Source organism: Hyperolius riggenbachi, chromosome 3 (genome assembly GCF_040937935.1).
Source record: "Hyperolius riggenbachi isolate aHypRig1 chromosome 3, aHypRig1.pri, whole genome shotgun sequence".
Classification (NCBI taxonomy): domain Eukaryota; kingdom Metazoa; phylum Chordata; class Amphibia; order Anura; family Hyperoliidae; genus Hyperolius; species Hyperolius riggenbachi.
This window is the reverse complement of record NC_090648.1, coordinates 475,712,326-475,731,549: the sequence shown is the minus strand read 5'-3', so window position 1 is coordinate 475,731,549 and position 19,224 is coordinate 475,712,326. Positions and strand designations below refer to the sequence as shown.

General features: G+C 44.4%; 1 protein-coding gene across 1 annotated transcript in view; it reads left to right on the top strand.

Moving 5' to 3' along the window:
• DELE1 (DAP3 binding cell death enhancer 1) overlaps nucleotides 1–19,224 on the top strand; it is a 48,375-nt gene that overhangs the window by 10,562 nt on the left and 18,589 nt on the right. The window contains exon 2 of the mRNA XM_068278103.1: nucleotides 3,500–3,608. Coding sequence (XP_068134204.1) covers nucleotides 3,500–3,608 — 109 coding nt within the window. The remainder of the gene's footprint in view (nucleotides 1–3,499; nucleotides 3,609–19,224) is intronic.

The window sequence follows — 19,224 nt, the reverse complement described above, 5'->3', positions numbered from 1 at the left end:
CTTACACACATATAAACAATAATTTATTTAATCCTTAAAATACTTCACTACAAATAACATGAATAGAATAATTTATATATTTGTAATAGAATAAATAGCCTTAAAATCACATACACCTTAAAAATATTATAAATAGAAAAAGTTATGTATGTATAATAGAATAAATAGCCTTACAATCACGTACGCATTAAAAATCTTAAAATAATGGTAAAATTTAAAAACAATTCATTAGTAAGATAATGAATCTTAAAACTATAATTGACGCATTATAATTCTGAAAACAAGGTAAATACCAAAAGCGATGTATTTCTAATACAATAAGGTTGAAAACGATATTTAAAGGGGTTCTGTGGAGTCCTCCAATAAACAACAACAGACACTTACCTGGGGCTTCTATCAGTCCCCTGTAGCTGTAATGTCCCACGCCGTCCTCCTCCGTTTACCCGTTTCCTGCCGCCGGCATTAGGCAATTATTTGTTATATTAATTATTCGTTATTATTATTATTATTATTATATAGACGAATAATGTACGCTTCAGCTCGCGACTCCTGGAGCTTACTGCGCAGGCGCAGTACAAGGTTTTTTGTACTGCGCAGTAAGCTCCCAGAGACGCGAGCGGGAGTGCAGCCGCAGACGTGTGACACGAATAATTAGTCCGGGACCGGCGGTGGGGAAGGAGTGATCTGAGGAGGACAGTGCGGGACATTACAGATACAGGGGGCTGATAGAAGCCCCAGGTAAGTGTCTGTTTTTGTTTATTGGAGGACACCACAGAACCCCGTTAAGCATTACACGTATGAAAACGAATTTTAAAACCATAAAATTGTAAACGAAAATTTACTTGTTACAGTCCTGAAAGCGAAATTTGAAAACGAAAAAATAAGTAAAACCAATAGTCAAAACGAATTTGTGAACGATATTTGTAATAACACTTGAGGAAGGGTCAGGTGACCCGTAACATGTATGTGTCCATGCTCTGAATAAACAAACGCAAGTTTGAAGCCTGTGGAGTGCCTTATCCTTAATGTTGCTGAATATTTGTAATAAACCTTATTCTGTAAACGAAAACTTTTGTTAACACGATCTCTGCAACTGCTATTTCTCGAGCGCCCTAATTTCCTGTCGGGCACCCAATATCCGATATTTTGCATTGCAGCCTATGGCAACGCCCTTTTTGTCCATTAGCCATATGTGCCCTTTTTTCCTGCTTCCCATTGACCGTCCCTAATCATTTCCTTAATGATCTCTGTACACACACTTTTACTAACAATAATAGTTTTAAATAAAATCTGGCAGGTTGGGTCAGGATTTTGATCGCCAAAAGGTGTAGGAGACAGCAATGAAATGAGGCAGGGGATAGGCGTGCTACGGATCCACCCGTGTACCTACTGGGTTTACCATCCAACTTCCTCCAAGATGATCCGGCACCGTTCTTTCACAAAAGTTTCCTTTATTGGAATATCAACATACAATAAAAAGCTGTATAGTGGCACTATACAGCTTTTTATTGTATGTTGCACAGACTAACCAAGAAGCTCATGGTGACCCAGAACTCATTGGGGTGTGTACGGGACTACAATGGTCCTAAAAGCCCCCTTACTAAGATGTTAAGAAAAACAAAAGTTTGCTTTCCTAAAACAGAAAGAATTTGCGATAATTCAGGTTAGAGTGAGCTCGGGATGTCTCCCAGGCATCACTGCTGAATATATGCAAATTAACCATTGTACCCTTAGAAGCTAAACACACCTCCAGAACCGCTGGAATGCAATGATGTGTCAGCTTGTTAATGTGTACAGAGCCATAATAATCCAACATGCATACAGGCTGTTTCGGATTGTTTGATCCTCATCAGTGCATGGCATGGATTAATTTGGCTCTATGGAGTAGGGCTTGTAAATCCGAGAGGCACAGACTAACCAGCAAGCTCATGGTGACCCAGAACTCATTGGGGTGTGTACGGGACTACAATGGTCCTAAAATTTATTATTGTATGTTGATATTCAAATAAAGAAAACTTTTGTAAAAGAGCGGTGCCGGATCATCTTGGTGGAAGTTGGTTCAGGATTTTGGAACAACTTGCCTAATTAGTCAATAGTTTTAATGATCATTTTGTATATTTTTACAACAATAGTTGGCCGATACCTACTGGAAATATTGTTCGACTATAGTCAGATGTGTGTATGAGGCTTGCTTGGTGAAATAAGCAGGATAAAGGCTAGTTGTTCAGGGAAATTAACCTGTTGGATTTATGTGGGGGGAAACCATGTCCCCTGAAACATTAATTTGTGAATGCTTTGGGTGACAGTTTACCCATGGTCCAGTGCTGTAGCTAGAATCCATGGGGCCCTATAGCAAAATTTTCATGGGGCCCTGAGAACTAGGCACTCTTGAGCAATGCCACCTGCCCCTACCCTATGGATAGGAGCTGATTGGGCAATTTAAATTCCCATGCAGTGTACACTGTGTGTAGCCATTGAGCTTAGAGACACAGGGTTTGATTCACTAAGGGCCTTTTTCCACTACCCTGCGATTTGCAATTTGATTCTGATCGCAATTCGCAAGGTACATTAAACTAATGGAAACTGTAGCAGCAATTTCTATTAGTGCGATCCGATTGCAATGCGATTTTGGTCAAAACGCGATCGTCGTCCTGCCGCGTTTTGGATGCGATTGAGCTTTACTATACTGAGTATAGTAGCTCAATCGCAATCACATGGTGGAAATTGAAACGCGATTGCGTTTCATAGTGGAAAAGAGCCCTAAGACTAATAGCATGCCTTATCAGCGATAACCCATCTTATCAGAGTAGCATGGCGAGCGCTACAAACGTATTCCTGCTAATTGGCAATGACAAGAGCGCCACTCGTCCTGCCCTGAGCGTCTGCGGGTTTGTAGCGCGCGCTATGCAACTCTGATAAGGCATGTTAACTCTGATAAGGCACGATATTTGTCTTAGTGAATCAAGCCCCAAGTTAGAAGGTGAAAGGAAAGTTAATAGTGAACAACATCAAGTACCATCTGGGCCCCCTCTTCTTCAGGGCCCCATAGCAGTTGCTATGGCTGCCATGGCTATTGCTACGCCCCTGCCATGGTCGGCGTACAAATGGGCTGTTTGACTCTCCACCAAGTTTTCCATTGCTCCATGCGGAGGAGAGGGCAAGCTAGTGAAGTCCTGGTTATTGTGATCTAAAAGTGTGTATACACATCCAATCTTCATTGGACGCTTTTACCACCTCCATGTAGTATTGAGATTTGTACAAAATATTCCAACTCTGTTGGCCCTCATATTGGAAGTGGTAGAATTTGATGTTTGTATGCTAAAGTACTCATTATATCACTGGAGGGGAGGCACCGGTGTCATTAACTTGCACTAGATTTTTACCCAAAATGTAAATTCTGTGGCTGTTAACGAGGTGTGCACTCTTTAACAGCCAGAACATTTACAAATGTTCTTTTTTTACTAAAATTAATAGGATGTGTGTGTTTTTTCCATTTCAGCCCTGAGCCGTTTTCAGGCTGTTAATGTCCAGGGATGTGTCCATGGCGAGGCTGAAGCTTTGAATCCGTCCTCTTTGATCCCTCTGGGCCAGAATGTGGGCAGTAGAAGGTGAGTTTAAGAGAACCCGTGTCCAAATCCTGCGATGTAACGCAAAGCAACATAAATGTCACAGCCTGCTATCCGTATGATTTTCTTCGCTCTGAAGGTGTAAATTGTTCCCGCCTCTTCCTGCCTCACTAACTCCTCCCATTGGCTGACTAACATACCTTTCTAGCCATGTGATATTGGAGACAGGATTAGTGGCCTCTAGTCTTAAATTTTACCTATTCGTGTGGTAGACCTAAAACTGCTTTCCTGTGCGGAATGTATTCGTACTTGTCGCCATAGCAATGGATTTATTATTTCCTTCCGCTTGGTAAAAGTGACAGTTAAAGGCAGGACAGATATTTCAGGGGAACCAACATGTCCTTTTCGCCATGCATCGAGGAAGCTAAATTGAGAGCACAGAGCCACACCTGCTTCATGTTTTATGAGAAAATCCAACCACCACAAATTAGAAAACAGAGAAATCCTTACATTAATACATGCGTGTTTATACATTGGCAGCATGGTGGTGTAGTGCTGGGTCCCTGGTTTGAATTCCAGGCAGGTCAACATCTGCAAGGAGTTTGTATGTTCTCCCTGTGTCTGCGTGGGTTTCCTCCGGGCACTCCGGTTTCCTCTCACATCCCAGAAAACCTACAGATAAGTTAATTGGTTTCTCCCTAAATTTGCCCTAGACTATGATGCATACACCACACGATACATACATAGACATGTGACTATGGTAGGGACTAGATTGTGAGCCCCTCTGAGGGACAATTAGTGACAAGACAATATACTCTGTGCAGCACTGCGTAATATGTCGGTACTATATACTTTAAATAAATAATACATCTCATTTTTGAGACAGGTTTGCTTTAAGTATAGAAACTATTTAATATCTGAACTGAGATGGTGAAATAAATGTGTATACTGTATATACTCGAGTATAAGCCTACCGTAATTTGCGGGCCAAAATAATGTCCCAAAAGTGGGACCTCGGCTTATACTCGAGTCGCTACTTTTTGAGTAACCCCCACAGTGCCCCCACTATATGCACAGTGGGGCATCATCTGAGGGAGACCACACACTTGACATTTCCATGGGAGATCCCGTTTAACCTCATCTCAAGTTGTAGCCTTGGAAGGCATACAGGAAGAGTGTCTACTGAGTGGTGAGAATCCTTGCATTCCTATATCAAGTTTAGATACATGACTATGTGGCTCTGCATTTCTTGCTTTATCTTTATGCCAGCTTAAACTATGCAACATGAGTTCTTTGTATGTCCATCTCCATTGTAGGCCTATGTTCTGGCTTATTGCAATCTGCTGGATTTATGCTACTTTTCTAATATACGGTTGTGGTCAGACATGGCTGTGAGTGGTGTTGTGGCTTTTGCCACCCCTGGCTTATACTCGGGTAAAACATATTTTTTCCAGATTTTTAAGGTAAAAGTTGGGTGGTTGGCTTATACTCGGGTCGGCTTATACTCGAGTACTGTTTTTTTTTTAACTAGAAGACTCACATTTTTACTTCCCCAAAAGTGGGGGAAAAAGTCACTGCGTCTTATAGTACAAATGCAGGAAGTTCCTGACTTGTGAACGCCTGCCAATACAAACCTCCAACCCGCTGCAATGTAAGGGACTCCATGTACTGTGCCCATGCAGAGGAGGACACAAGGACACAAAGGAGCTTATAGGAGAACACACAGGGAGACAAGGGCAGAAGTGGACACAAGGGGGCACAAGGAGGACTTGGGGACACAAGGACAGGGGCGGACACAAGGAGGACAGAAGGACACGGAGACACGAGGTACAAAGAGGCAGAAGGTACAAAGGGGGGGGGGCATAATCCACAAGATGCCTCTGCATTATGGATGCACCAGGTTTAGTATAGTTTTCCCCCTGGTTTTTGTCCTCTAAACCTAGGTATGTCTTATGGGCAGGAGCGTCTTATAGTCCGAAAACTACAGTATATACGGTATTACCAAGCATAGTTAGAACTTTTCTGTGTTCAATATTTACTTTATTCATGTATTCAGCTGAGCTTGCCGAATGCAGCCCTGGCTTTCCTGAAAAATAAATAGACAAACATGTTTTTTTGACTGTGCAAACAATCCTGAAAGCAATGCAATGAGTAACAGCATAAAAGCTATTTATTTCTTTGTTGGGAGCTAAATGGGCGCTAGTATGGCTTCAGTGACCCAGTGGGAAACCTTATCGGGAAGGTCCACTAACGTGATTGGTGGCTGTTTCAACAGTTCTCCAATGAGAGCACCCTCTACAACTTTTAGGCTTTGGATTGGTAGTAACACCCTGACTATTTGGCCAGTTTGATCAAGTTGTAGGGGGTGCTGTGATTGGAGAACTGTTGCCTTTGAGGTTTAACGCTGGGTTGCCTCAACCATACTAGCCCCACTGAATGAACCAGATTTTACATCCTGAAACGGCTGTTGTGTACATGTCAGAGTCCATATTTAAACAGGGATGCCCTTGTCTGATTCTGCTTCCGCTCTCCTCTCCCCCTCGGTCTAGTCCTTTTCCACACGTTTCTCTTCTCCTGCATTTTCCGATGTCACTGTACATTGCAGCCGCCTGCTGCTATACAGTGCCGTGTCCTTCTTGCTGATCAGCGCTGTACTTCCGCGTTACTGGTTCCCCCATTATTTACAGATCTGACAAGATTATCTGCATGCTTGTTTTTGGTGTTATTCTGACACTACTGCAGCCAAATAGATTATCAGGGCTGGCAGGCAACTGGTATTATTTAAAAGGAAATAAATATGGCAGCCCCCATATCCCTCTCATTACAGTTGTCCTTTAACCACCCTGGCGTTTGATTAAATGCGGACATGCGGCCGCGGGTGGCTTTTTTAAAAAAAAAATGTGTCTATGTTGATGTAGCTAGCACTAGGCTAGCTACACTTTCCCCCCCTAAGTCCCCCGGCACTGTCCCTCTCCCTCCGCTCGCCGCCGGCGATATTTACCTGGGCGCGATCCTGCGATGACCGAGACCTCCGCCATAGCTTCAGGCGTTGCTATGACGACGATCGGGAATGACGTCATCGACATCATGAGCAGTTCCAATCGCCGCCATAGCGACCACTGCAGGCTATGAAGAGGCGGTGCGGGCTCGGGGGGGGGGGGGTATGTATAAAACAGCGCGATCGGTGGGATCAGAGCGTGCCGGCGGCGATTGGAGGGGTGATGTAGCTAGCCTAGTGCTAGCTACACCCACTCTGAAAATTTGGTGTAAAAAGACTCTCCAGGCGCTGAGCAATCCACTGCGGCGGTAATGGACGAGCTGAGCTCATCCATAACCCTCAGGTGGTTAAACTGCATCTGTACTTTAAATGAACAACTTTTTTTCCAGTTAAAGCGTGGATTAAGGTAACAAAAGCTTCCCTTTGCCCTGGTAGGCTTATCCATCTCCCAGCAGGTTCTGGTCAGCTGAACGGGTCAGGGTCATATAATCTTGGCTTACAATGAACGACTGGGATTCAGGCCAGCTACATCTAAGCTTTACTCCCCTGGCTCCTTCATCTGTGGTCAGGTGACCAGATGTCAGGAGTTGCACAGATACTTCTCTCTAGCCAGGAGAATATTTTTGGAGTTGATCTCGTATAGGAGATATTTGCAGTGTAATCCATGTTGAAGGTGACCTATATACAAGACTGTTATGGCCTGGGGCAACTCCTTTTGCTTTATCGCTCGAGTTCAGCTTTTATTCAAAGAGGTAGGAATCTGCAGCACCGCTTGCTTCAGTCTTTGCAATGTGTACAGTTGAGGTGGGAAGAGCTGTTTTATTTTTCTCGGCAAAAGTGGAGCTTTAGAGATGGTGTACACAGTCCTTTGACCTGAATTCAACTGTCATTTTAGTATTAGTTTCACTGCAAGTCAGCTGCAATATGAAGGAGGAAAGTGGTACCTACAAAGGTGAGTTGCAGCCAGGACAACCAACCACAACAAGCAGATGGAGAATAATAAACCCGTCTCCACTCGGGTTTTTTCCAAATGTCCCGGGTGAGGCAGCTCCCACTATAAATGTGATCTCAACTGGAGGGGGGGGGGATTTTTAATTGCTCAAAAAGTTTAAGAGACACCCAAATTAATATAAAATTGGGTTAAAAACTAAAGGGAATATAAGAGTGGTGGCTTCTGTGACCATACTAATTTAATACAGCAAAAATAGTTTATTTTGCACTTGCAATGCGTTTCGTGGGCCTGTCCCCATTCCTCAGGCCAATAGGAGTGCAGAGAACTGTATAGTCAAAGCACGGAGCGCCATTATGAAGTAATTTGCTTACATTTTCCACTTTTTAACCCCTTTTTACCCAGATTAAAGCCAGAAAGAGACCAAAACAGAACTTGGTATACAGTAGTTCCTATGCTAGGTTTCCACTACGCCGGATACACAACAGTGATGACACAGCATATCCTGAACGTTGTGCGTCCTTTGACTTGTTCACACTATTCACCATTGTGCGTCCGTTCGGGTCCTGTGCCCAGGGCCGGTTCGCCCATGAGGCGGGGTGAAACAACTTCTTCAGGTGGCAAGCTCGAGGGGGGCGGCGGCACCCGCCTGGCCGTGGGTGTGGGGGGCCGCTGAGCTGGAAGGGGTAGCGGGCAGGAAGGGGGTATTGGGCACAGCGGCGGGGAGGTGGGTCGGACCCCCCCCCCTTCCTCCCTCATCTGGGTCCCCTGATCTTGCGCTCCCCTCTAGCTTTTAAAATGCAGCCGCCACTATTAGTAAGAGGCAGCAGGCGGGGATGACTCACCTCTTCCGCATTTCAGCATGGGTTTCACTCTCATCACTTCCTGCAATGCCGCCCCCTGTATTGTAAGTGGACAGCATTGCAGGAAGTGATGACAATGGAACACACGCTGAAATGCGGAAGAGGTGAGTCTTCCCCGCCCGCTGCCTCTGCTGCTGCTACATTTTAAAAGATGGAGGGGGAGCGCAGATCGGGGGACCCAGGTGAGGGAGGAAGAGTCTGACCCCCCCCCCCCCCCCCCTCCCTTCCACTGTGCCCAATACCCCCTTCCTGCCCACTACCCCCTTCAGCGCGGTGGTGGTGGGGGGGGGTGGGGGGGGGAGCACGGTTTTTCATTTTCACAAGTTTGCCTCAGGCTGCAAAAAGTCTAGAACTGGCCCTGTCTGCACCACTGCTGTCACCATTGTTTGGCTACACTGCACGGGACACTCTGTATAAAGATCGGAGTCCCAGCAGAAGCAAGCTCCCATTGGACTGCAACAGAAAGGATTCTCATTGGTCCACCATTCAGTGAACCAATGAGAATCCTCCTCATTACTAAGCAGGATTCTCTCTTTTTTGTTGTTGTTTGTTTGTTTAGTTTTTTGGCAGTGCAACGTTAGCCTGGTTTTGCTGGGACTCTATTTAGATGTTGTATAGAAGACCTCCCTGAGGGTACTTTGTAATGTGTGTGGCACATGCTGGTACTCAACCAACTTTCTATAGGACGTGTGAGCAGCTCTGTTTCTCATTCCTTCTTATGAGTGGGGACATGACTTCATTCTTATTTCCTATTCGTTTGATACAAAGGGCAAAAAGGCAATCCTTCACAGGGCAACCCTCTTTACCTCAACAAAACACCTCGATTCATAAAAAGCTGTGTGGAGAAAAAAAAAATCTGGACAGTAAACTACCGTATTCTGTATTTTAGACGTTTGTGTGCTAATTCATAAAAAGTTTCAGTAGAAGTTCAGTAATTTACTGAAGCCCATTGACAAAAACCTGTTTGGTAACAGCAGAAGAGTGTGGAGCTGTCTGTTTTGTTACAAGCTGTTCCGTGCAGTGAGGGCATTACAATAGTAAGAGGCATCCTGACATCCCTTTTATAATGTACATGTTTGTTATACTGCCTCTGCTTGCTCTGAATCTATTAGGGCTCAACCCAACTAGTGATTTTTCTGAGCGTTTATGGAGCGATTCAAACCACTAGCGATTTCCCTAAACGCTCAGCTAATGTTAATGGATGGGCCAAATTCCAATGGAGCGATTGCCAAATCACAAAACACAGGACATGCAGGATTTTTAGCGGTTAGCGTTTCTGCAATGTAAAGTATATAAATGCTGGCATAACCGCTCAGCAAAACCTGCACAGAGAGATTTTGCTAGCGTTTTGAAATTACTGCGCACTGTAATCAAACTAAATTTAATTGAAAGGACCAATCGGAACTAAAAACTCTAATCGCTAATTGCTACACATTCACTGGCAAAACACTTACACCTTTTAAAATCGCTAGAAAACGCTCATGAAATCGCTTACAAAACGCTAGCGATTTGTGATTAGCGATAGCGATTTGTAGTGGGTTCCAGTCCTTAGTCTTAACATTTTATTTAATTGCCATTGCTTAGAAGAACTTCCAGGAAACATTACACACGCCATACTTAAGTGATTTCCCCACTAGCTACTCTGCATCTTCAAACAGGAATTGAAATGGTTAAACTTCTGCAGGGCTCCAGGGGAAACCTCTTTTGTTCTGTTTTCTCTCACTGCCTGGGGGGGGTAGAAAAGCTTGTTCCACCCAAGAAGCCTTCGTATCCTATCAAAATCCAATCAACGGGACTTGCAGGAAACGGGGACTATTTCTATTAGCTTCTGCTCCTGTCAGTCATAGCTCTCTCTGCTTTTGTGAGTCACAGCTGGCTCCGCACAGTCTCCACACTATTTATGCCACACCAGAGGTGCCGGTAATATTTATGGGCTTTACCTCATGTTGTAATCTTTATGAATTTACATTTAATGACATGTTGAGGTAATTACCGCACAAGTCGGTAATTTACCTCACTGCTCTGTAATGTCAGCTTTCCATGCGGTTAACAGCCTTTATGAACTGACATTTTCCTAAGTGCTCGGTAAACTCAGCTGTTTTCTGCATTACCGTATGTGGTAATGCTTTATAAATCGAGGCCAATGCCGCCAAGAGCATGCCCAATCGACTGTGTGACCAATTTCAGGTTGAAATTGGTCGCATGTATCGACCACACAGCAGAGTTTGATGAGACACGAAGCAGAGTTTGCAGCTTCGTGACAAAAGTAGTTGATATCTGGCCACGAGAGCGGCGGTAATTGAGGCTGCTTCATCCGGCTAGCCCCCTGGATCAGGTAGCATATTTTTTTGTAGTGTAATTAAAATATGCCCGCCTCTGTTTTTCTTTAAAATAATGAATGGAATACCGCATTAGGTAAAACGCGGATTAGTGAATTTTCATGCAGTTTTTCGGTGAATTGCCAACTATTTCCTCATGTGGGAAAATCTAAGTGAAAAAAATTCTAAAACACTGCTTGTGGTATTTTACCAATTTTTTCGTTTCTTTCTTTTTCTTTCTTTTTTTTTCTACAAACATGCCTTAGTGGTTTGGAGCCATTGGCTTCAATTCATCAAGCATTACCGCATTCGGTAATGCTGAAAACAGCTGACTTAACGAAGCACTTTAGAAAATGTTAATTCATCAAAGCTGTTACCAAATGAGAAGCTGAAATGACACAGCAATGAGATAAATTACTGACATGTGCTCAACAAATGTTAATTCATCAAGGTTCCCACATTCGCTAACACATTCAGTGTTTATCTCAAGCTCTCCCCTGTCCTTACAGGCTTCGAAAGCCTTCTGTGTGAATGTTTTCATGATTAGCAGGAGCAGGCAGCCAATAGAAACAGCCCCTGTTCTCCTGCAAGTGCCGCTGATAGGTGCTGATAGGTCACACAGGCTTCTCCACACAAGCTTTCAGACCCCCCAAGCAGAGAGAACGGGTCAAAATATATCCCCAGATTCCCTTCGGTGGTGTAACCCTTTCAGGCCCTGTTTGATAATGCAAAGATGCTGGTGGTGAAATCACCAAGCATGGCATTTGTAATGTCTCCAGGAAGTTCATCTACGTTGTGGCAAATAAATAAAATGTTAAGAAAGACTGATCGACAGATTCAGAGCAGCAGAGGCAGTATAAATAACAGTAACTATAACACCTTTACATCTAAAGGGATGTCTGGATGCCTTCTATTGTTATCAGCTTGTAACAACACAGGGACATTCCAAGCTGCTCTGCACCACTCTGCTGTTATTGAACAGCCTTTGATGAATTGAAGCCTAGTAGTTCGGTAACTTAACGAACCTCTACCACACATGGGAAAATATTGATGAATTAGCACAGTGAAGTGTAAAATACCGAATGCGGTATTTTAAGGACTGGGGTTTTGTTATCGAACACCCTTTGATGAATTGAAGCCATTGTGTCAGGGCTGTGGAGTCTGAGTCAAGAAGTCGGAGCAATTTTGGATACCTGGAATCGGAGTCGGTAGTTTCATAAACTAGGGACTTGGACTAGGGATTATTTTTGTACCGTCTCCACAGCCCTGCATTTTGTGATGTAGTATGGTAGCCTGTGGGAGAGCAGAGGTGGGTGGGGCTGCCACTTAGCCTCCTTGAAGGAAAATGTGGCCAGTGGTGGCATCTGAACAGTGGGAATAGTGGTAGCTGAAGTGGCAGGTAGTCAATCCAGTCTTGTCTGCCAGTATTTTAGCTTTCTGATATGACTAAATAGATAGTTCTTGAGCTGAGCTGAAAAAGTCTGGGGAACTCTTATACAGCAACTTTCAGATGTCACCTCAGATTTCTGGTTTCTCCAGTGCAGTTTATCCAGCAGAACGTTTGATCTGCTATGCCGCTGAAGACAGCAGTATATAAAATCGGGCTGTTTTTTTTTTGTCTTGTTTCATGGCTGGGTAGCTCCAAGCTGCTTGTTAAGTGTCACACCGAGCTGCACTCTGCTTCATTGCACAATGTAATTTTACTGCAGAAACAGATGTTTATATTCCATCTTCAGTGATGAGATCATGAACATTTTATCTGTAAAGGGACAGAGAGCTGTGGTATTAAAACACTGACAAGTATCATTTAAAACAAACCGTGGCACTCTCAAGTTACTAAACCGCTCAGCTGTCGATATATATGCTGACTTGTTTTATTCATACTTTTTTAAGGAAATATTTTAAGCTCATTGTTGATTACATTTAAAGGATATCTTTAACTAAGGATTTAACTTCAGCCCAATCAGTAGCTGATGCCCCCTTTCCCATGAGAAATCTTAACCTTTACTCTAATAGATCATGGGGGGGGGGGGGAGTTTTTTGTGTGGCTGATATTGTGGTAAAACCCCTCCCACAGTGTGATGTCATGACCATGGTCCTGACAGTTTGCTGTCTGTGAACGTCGTTGCATTGTGGGAAATAACAGCTTTTTCCAACTGCCAAGCAAGCAATAGCTCCCTCTCTGTATAGAACTCTCAATAATGAACATTCTGCGCAGAACTAAAGTTGTCACCACCAGTGGAAAATATCAAAAAGTACGTCAGGGAGTGGAAAGATTTTACAACAGATGAACACAGACTAAATAATCGACAGTATAAAGGAACGGTGTAAAAAATGGGCAATTTTATTCATTGTTAGTTTCACTACCATTCCTCTCTACAGACTACATTTAGTGTAAAAAAACAGCCTGCTACGCCATGCTCTCTTAAAAGCTACGGAATCAGGGTGGGTGGTTTAAGGGTTAAATATGTACCTGATATGACGTAATTGGGACACAGGTGATGCTACAACCCTCCCACCCATTCTCTTTATAAACCTCGGCTGAGGTTTATATATAAAAATAAAATGAATGCAATTCTGAGGGGTAGAGAAATCGCCTGCTTAGATGAATTGCCTCGGATCCGATAAGTATTTAACCCTGAGACACTCGCCCACCAACTCTTTAAAGAGAAACCGTGAACAAGAATTGAACTTCATCCCAATCAGTAGTTGATACCCCCTTTCCCATGAGAAATCTATTCCTTTTCACCAACGGATCATCAGGCGGCTCTGTATGGCTGATATTGTGGTGAAACCCCTCCCACAGGAAACTGAGGACCATGGTCCTGGCAGTTTCCTGTCTGGGAACCTTTTTGCATTGTGGGAAATAGCTGTTTACAGCTGTTTTCAACTGCCAAAAAAGCAAGCAGCAGCTACTTTCAGTGACATCACCTGCCAGCAGTAAAAATGTCACCATGTGATAAGTGTCAGAATGTAAATCAGGGAGAGGATAGATTTTACAATGGGCAAACGCTGACTAAATCATTTAAACATAATTATTGGAAAAATGAAGCACTTTTTTATTACATTATTTTCACTAGAGTTTCCCTTTAAGGCCTCGTTCATATCATACGCGTTTCTGTGCGCATTTGGAAGCACGTATGATGTGCAACACGCAAGAATGGCAGAAGGGCATGGACAGCCCTTCTGCTGTTCACATCGTATGCGCTGCGCAGCAGTATGATGCTCTTGCATACTGGTGCATGCATTCTGCCCGCAAGCGCAGAGCTGACCCAATCACTGTAATGAATGGGATCAGTGGGTAGCGGCGCAGATGACCTGCAATCGTGCGCGTTGCATTCTGATTGCACAGCTATCTGCGCTAGTTAGATGTGAACGAGACCTCGGACAATTGTGTTCTACTAAATGAACCACTCCTTTTCCTAATTCAGTCCCATCAATTAATTTTGAGTTGTGCCAAAAAATTACGAGGACCTTGGCACTAGAGGGCTGAAGTAGACATCCCTGATGTAGAAACTTTCCCTGCTGAGGTAAGTATGCAACTTATTCACAACTTCGGGTGTTCTTTAAATATCTCCAGTGGTTGATCCCTTAGACCCTTCACACTCCTCTCTCCATGCCTTCGGTTCACAGCTGCTCCCCCCCCCCCCCAATCACTAAGGCCCGGTTCACATTAGCGGTTGTTTGCCAAACGGACCGGATGACCTGACCGGATCCGGACCGGATCTGGATCGGAACCGTACGGTTCTGATCCGGATCCGATCCGGATCCGGTCAGGTTGCATCAGGTGTCCATCAGGATGCGATCCGGATCCGTTTGGCAAAAGTTCGTTAAAAACAAAAAAAAAGTTGGGGTCTGGGAGGTCAGCAGAAGGGGGACCTGTGGAATCAGGCCCTCTGCTGTTTAGCACTCACCTCCACCTCCGACATGCTGCCAACATCTCCGGATCCGGATCCAGCTGTGCTGCTCCACTCCGAAATGCTTGCCCATGTGTCCCCAGCCAATATCGCCGCAACAATCCGCATAGGAAGTGGGGTAGAACATCCGGATTTCTCAGCCAGTGTGTTGTGCGGCCTCCGGTTCCCATTTGTTTGTATTGGCCGGATGGTGCAGTCCGGCTCCGCCCCGGATACGGCTGCCGGAGGGGCCGGATGAAAAAATGGCGCATGTTGGAACGGAGGCCGGAGTCCGGATCCGGCCCGGATCCGGTCCGGCTCCGGTTCTGCAGAACGGACCCATGTGAACGGACGCATAGGCTTTAATTGCTATGCCGTGCGTCCGTTCCGTCCGTTCTGCAGGCGGTGCGGCTCCGGCACGGCGATTCCGGAGGGCCACCGCAAGTGTGAACCGGGCCTAAGTGGTTACAAAGACAGGTGCAATCACACTGCGTATGTGCAAGTGCGCACTCACGCATGCACCGTGCGGCCCCGTTCATCTTCGGAAGCACTCACGGACGCAAGTATTTCCGAAGCCTTCACAAGGACTCCAGAAATCGTATTTGACCAGATGGTTGCATAACTTTCAAGGGGGGGAGCGGTGGACCTCCCGCGGGCTGCCGTTCAGCCGTGATCAGCCCCGGTAACTTGCTCAGTGACGTCAGTCCGGGTCTACTGCGAATGCGCAGTAGCTCCGTGCATGCGCAGAAGACCCAAACTGGACGCGACTGAGCCTTTTACCAGAGCTGATCACGGCTGGACGGCAGACCGCGGGAGGACGGCGTGGGACTCGCGTTTTTATGGGCCAGGAGGAAGCCCTGGGTAAGTGTCAATTTTTGTATTACCTTGATCTCTGGTACACTTGAACATTTATTTTTTGTTCAGGTTCACTTGAGTATTACTTTAAAAAAAATAATAAAAGGTGTTGTAAATGATTGGGCTTAGCCTGTCTATAAACCAGTTATAAACCAGATGAGGCACATTGCACTTTTGCATATGACCAGCTCTCCTTTGTACTGGAGCAAGTTCCAGAGACAACGCCCTCATGGCAGCTCACAGCTGGATATAACCTGTGTGTGACATTTCCTTGCAGGCTCTGTCTTGCCACATTTTGCTGTTCACAAAGAAACATATTTACAGATGACTGTAAGATAGCGTGTCTGTTATAGGTTTCTGAAGGGTGATCTTTGACTTTTGCCCTGAGCAGAGATCAATGGACAGATTAGCTTTTTATGCATACCACTTCTTCAGCTGTGGTAAAGCGCATCTGAACTCAGAACGTCATCTCTGCTCCAAAAGATAAGCAACAGCATAATAACCTTTAAAGAAAAACATTTCTTTGCTGCTTAGCACACATGCACTCCAATCCACCTCCAGAGATTCCTCCTTCAGCCTGCGTTCCTGCCGTGCAACTTGGTACACCCAAAAGACAGAAGCAGAGAGGGAATTCTCTCAGTGGATAAAATATTTCAGCTTTATTCCATCAAAGGCACATCGGATATGTAAACAATTCACTTACATAGTGAGGGTCCCATACCATATAGGACCCTCTCCGGCAAGTTACGCTTAGTAACGACTAGTTTCGGCCTTTCGCCGTCGGCAGGGGATACGAGAGCGAGCAGGCTAGGATATATATATATATATATATATATATATATATATATATATATATATATATATATATATATATATATATATATATATATATATATATATTTATATTTTTTTTTATTTACCCCTTCCATGGCTGCAGACTGTCACCTCTCGGAGCGCCAGCCTCAGAATCAGTTAGTTCCGGTAGGCGGCCATACCACATCCGGTGACGTCACTGGAGCGCAAATGCGCTCCACAAGTATTAGTTTCTATGCGATGATTTCGTCGCATAGAAACTAATGCGCCGTTTACATCGCACTATGCTGACTTAAACAGTCAGTAATAACAGTATGAGCTGCCCGACCAGTGCGACGACATCGTCGCACACACGTAGTGTAAATGCGCCGCAAACATCGCAACCATCATGTTCATTAAAAGTGGTTGTGACAGCTGCAGCCATGGTGCCTTCAGTGTGCCAGGTTTCCCCCCGCCCCCCCCCCCTCTCTCCTCCCTCCCACTTGTGTCTTCTGTTTATCACTGAGCTGATAACAGTGCTGCAGTTGTAGTTGTAAAGGAATGACTGCAAACCCCTCTCTTCCTCCCAGGAAATTCAATGGCGGAATTAATGTGTAAGGGCCCGTTTCCACTATCACGAATTCGCATGCGGTGCCCGCATGCGAATTCGCATAGCCAGTGCAAGTGGATAGGACTGTTTCCACTTGTGCGTTTTCCTGCACGTTTTTCTGTGCAGAAAAAATCTGCAGGGTAGGGCCCTCAGAATTCGCCTGCGTGTGGAATGCAGGCGAATCGCACGCAATGTATTTAATAGGGAAATCGCATGCGTTTTCCCCATGCGTTTTTTGCCGCGATTTCGCATGCGATTTCGCATAAGTACCCATGTTAATTCACACAGGCAGTGACATGGTTAAAATCGCATCACCCTTACCTATGCGAAATCGCATGCGAAATCGCGGCAAAAAAATGCATGCGGAATCGCACCCGTATGCGATTTTCCTGCGGTGATTCGCCGGCGATTCCGCAACGCTATAGTGGAAACGGGCCCTTAAACAAACATTCCAGGAGCTGACAAATGTAACAAGAGAGTAGGGTATACACAATGTGTTAATAATAGATATTAAAACAAATTAACTGTTTAAATAAACAGGAGAGAGAGACAAATAAAATGTGTGGGTTGAATGTACAATAGAAGCTATTTACATTAAAGCTATAATGTATGAAAGTGGATACATTTTGTATTTTTTCACTTTTTTCCTTATTTTCCTTTTAAAATACATACAAAATAAAATCCTTAATAAAAACGAATATCAGCTTCAAAAAGCCTAATTTGTCCCGAATAAAACAATATATAGATCATTTAGTTGTGATAGTTATTTATAAAGTTATTGCCAAAGTAATCAGAGCTGAGCTGAACTGTGAAAATGACCAGGGTGGGGAAGTGGTTAAAGAGAACCCAAGCCTGTCACAAAAGTGTAAAAGAAAAAAACTACTACCTGATGTGGGGTTGGGGTGTAACCCCCCCAGGGTCTGTGTCCCTCTTTTTACATTGAAAACTGCCTCGGATACACTTTAAAAAGAAATAAGTATTGCAGGCTTCACATACCTTTTGCTTTGTGTGTCCTTTACCAAAGCACTCAAGTTTGACTGTATTTGGGGCAGACGGGTGCAGGAACGGGAAAATAATTTACAGTAGCTTCGGAAGGAGTCTGAAGTTTTGGGTGGACGGACTCTTTTTGGAATTGCAGGAAGAAGTGTCTGTATCGTCCACATCAACGAGTCACGTTCCAGCTGTCTTTTTGTGTTGTAGAGGAAGGAAAGGCAGAATCTGCATATTCCGGACAGCCCGGAACTCCTACATCAACCCTAATCAGCATTCCACAGAGGGATGTGTCTTCATGGATTTTCCATTCTATATATATCAGGCCGGCAATCCTTCAGCTGCTCTGAGAAAGTCCATTTCACCAATCATCCTGCCAGCAGAGCAATAGGTGAATGCCTCTCCAATGCTGTAGAGGAAAGGTCACCTCCTGGCCGCACAGTGCTTGGGAGGTAATGAGCAGTAACAAATCAGAAGCTATAATGGTTATGGGTATCGCCCCATTTGCCTCCAGAGCCTTGAACTTTCTAATGATTCTGTCTCCTCGCTGCTCCACTCCTGTGTGTAGGCGTCTTACGATATATTGTCTTTATGCGTTATAATTCAGGGTTGGAAGTTCCTCCCATCATACGCACACAGACAACAAGTCTCATTTATCAGGTGTTTGAAGAACATGCCATAGGGTGTTTAAAGAGTAGCTGTAACACAACCAACCCCTTAACATCCTTCTCCCCGGTCCCTTTGAACCTTCATGTTCCTGTCTGCATTCTCTCATTCCGTCACTGATAGAACTTCCCTCTGGCTGCGTCTTCAGGTCTCCTCGTATGTGTCTGAAGTCTAGCTAGTCTTTGTAAGTACTTCGGTGACCGAAGTACTGCTTCGTTGAAGTTGGTGATGGAATGGGAGCCCATCAGTGGATTCAGAGGACTAGGAAGACTCGGGATCCAGAGCCTTCCCTCCTCTTAGGTGTGTACCCTTTTTTTTTTTTTTTTTTCGGGAGGTGGTATCCTTTAAAGTGGAGCTTACCGTAACTTAATTTCCTTTCTGCTGTAAAAGCTTATCCACAGCATGATGACCAGTTATGGACAAAAAGTTTCTTCATTACTATTGATGGAAAACTTAAAACCTGAAGTTTACAAGTTTGTATTTTTGCAGGGAGCTCTGAAAGGGTTAAGCCCCAGTGTTTACTGTACCCCCATTCTTGTCTTGCCCAGTTACAGTTGGTGTAGCCCAAGGCTCAGTCCTTGGTCCCCTTCTATTCTTTTTGTTGCAGACTGCTCATTAGTTAGTTTGCTTTCCTCTATCTCTTTTTGCTGATGAAAACCAAATCTTAATTTAGATCAAGCATCTGACACTAACCTATAAAGCTATTGATAATACAGTATTT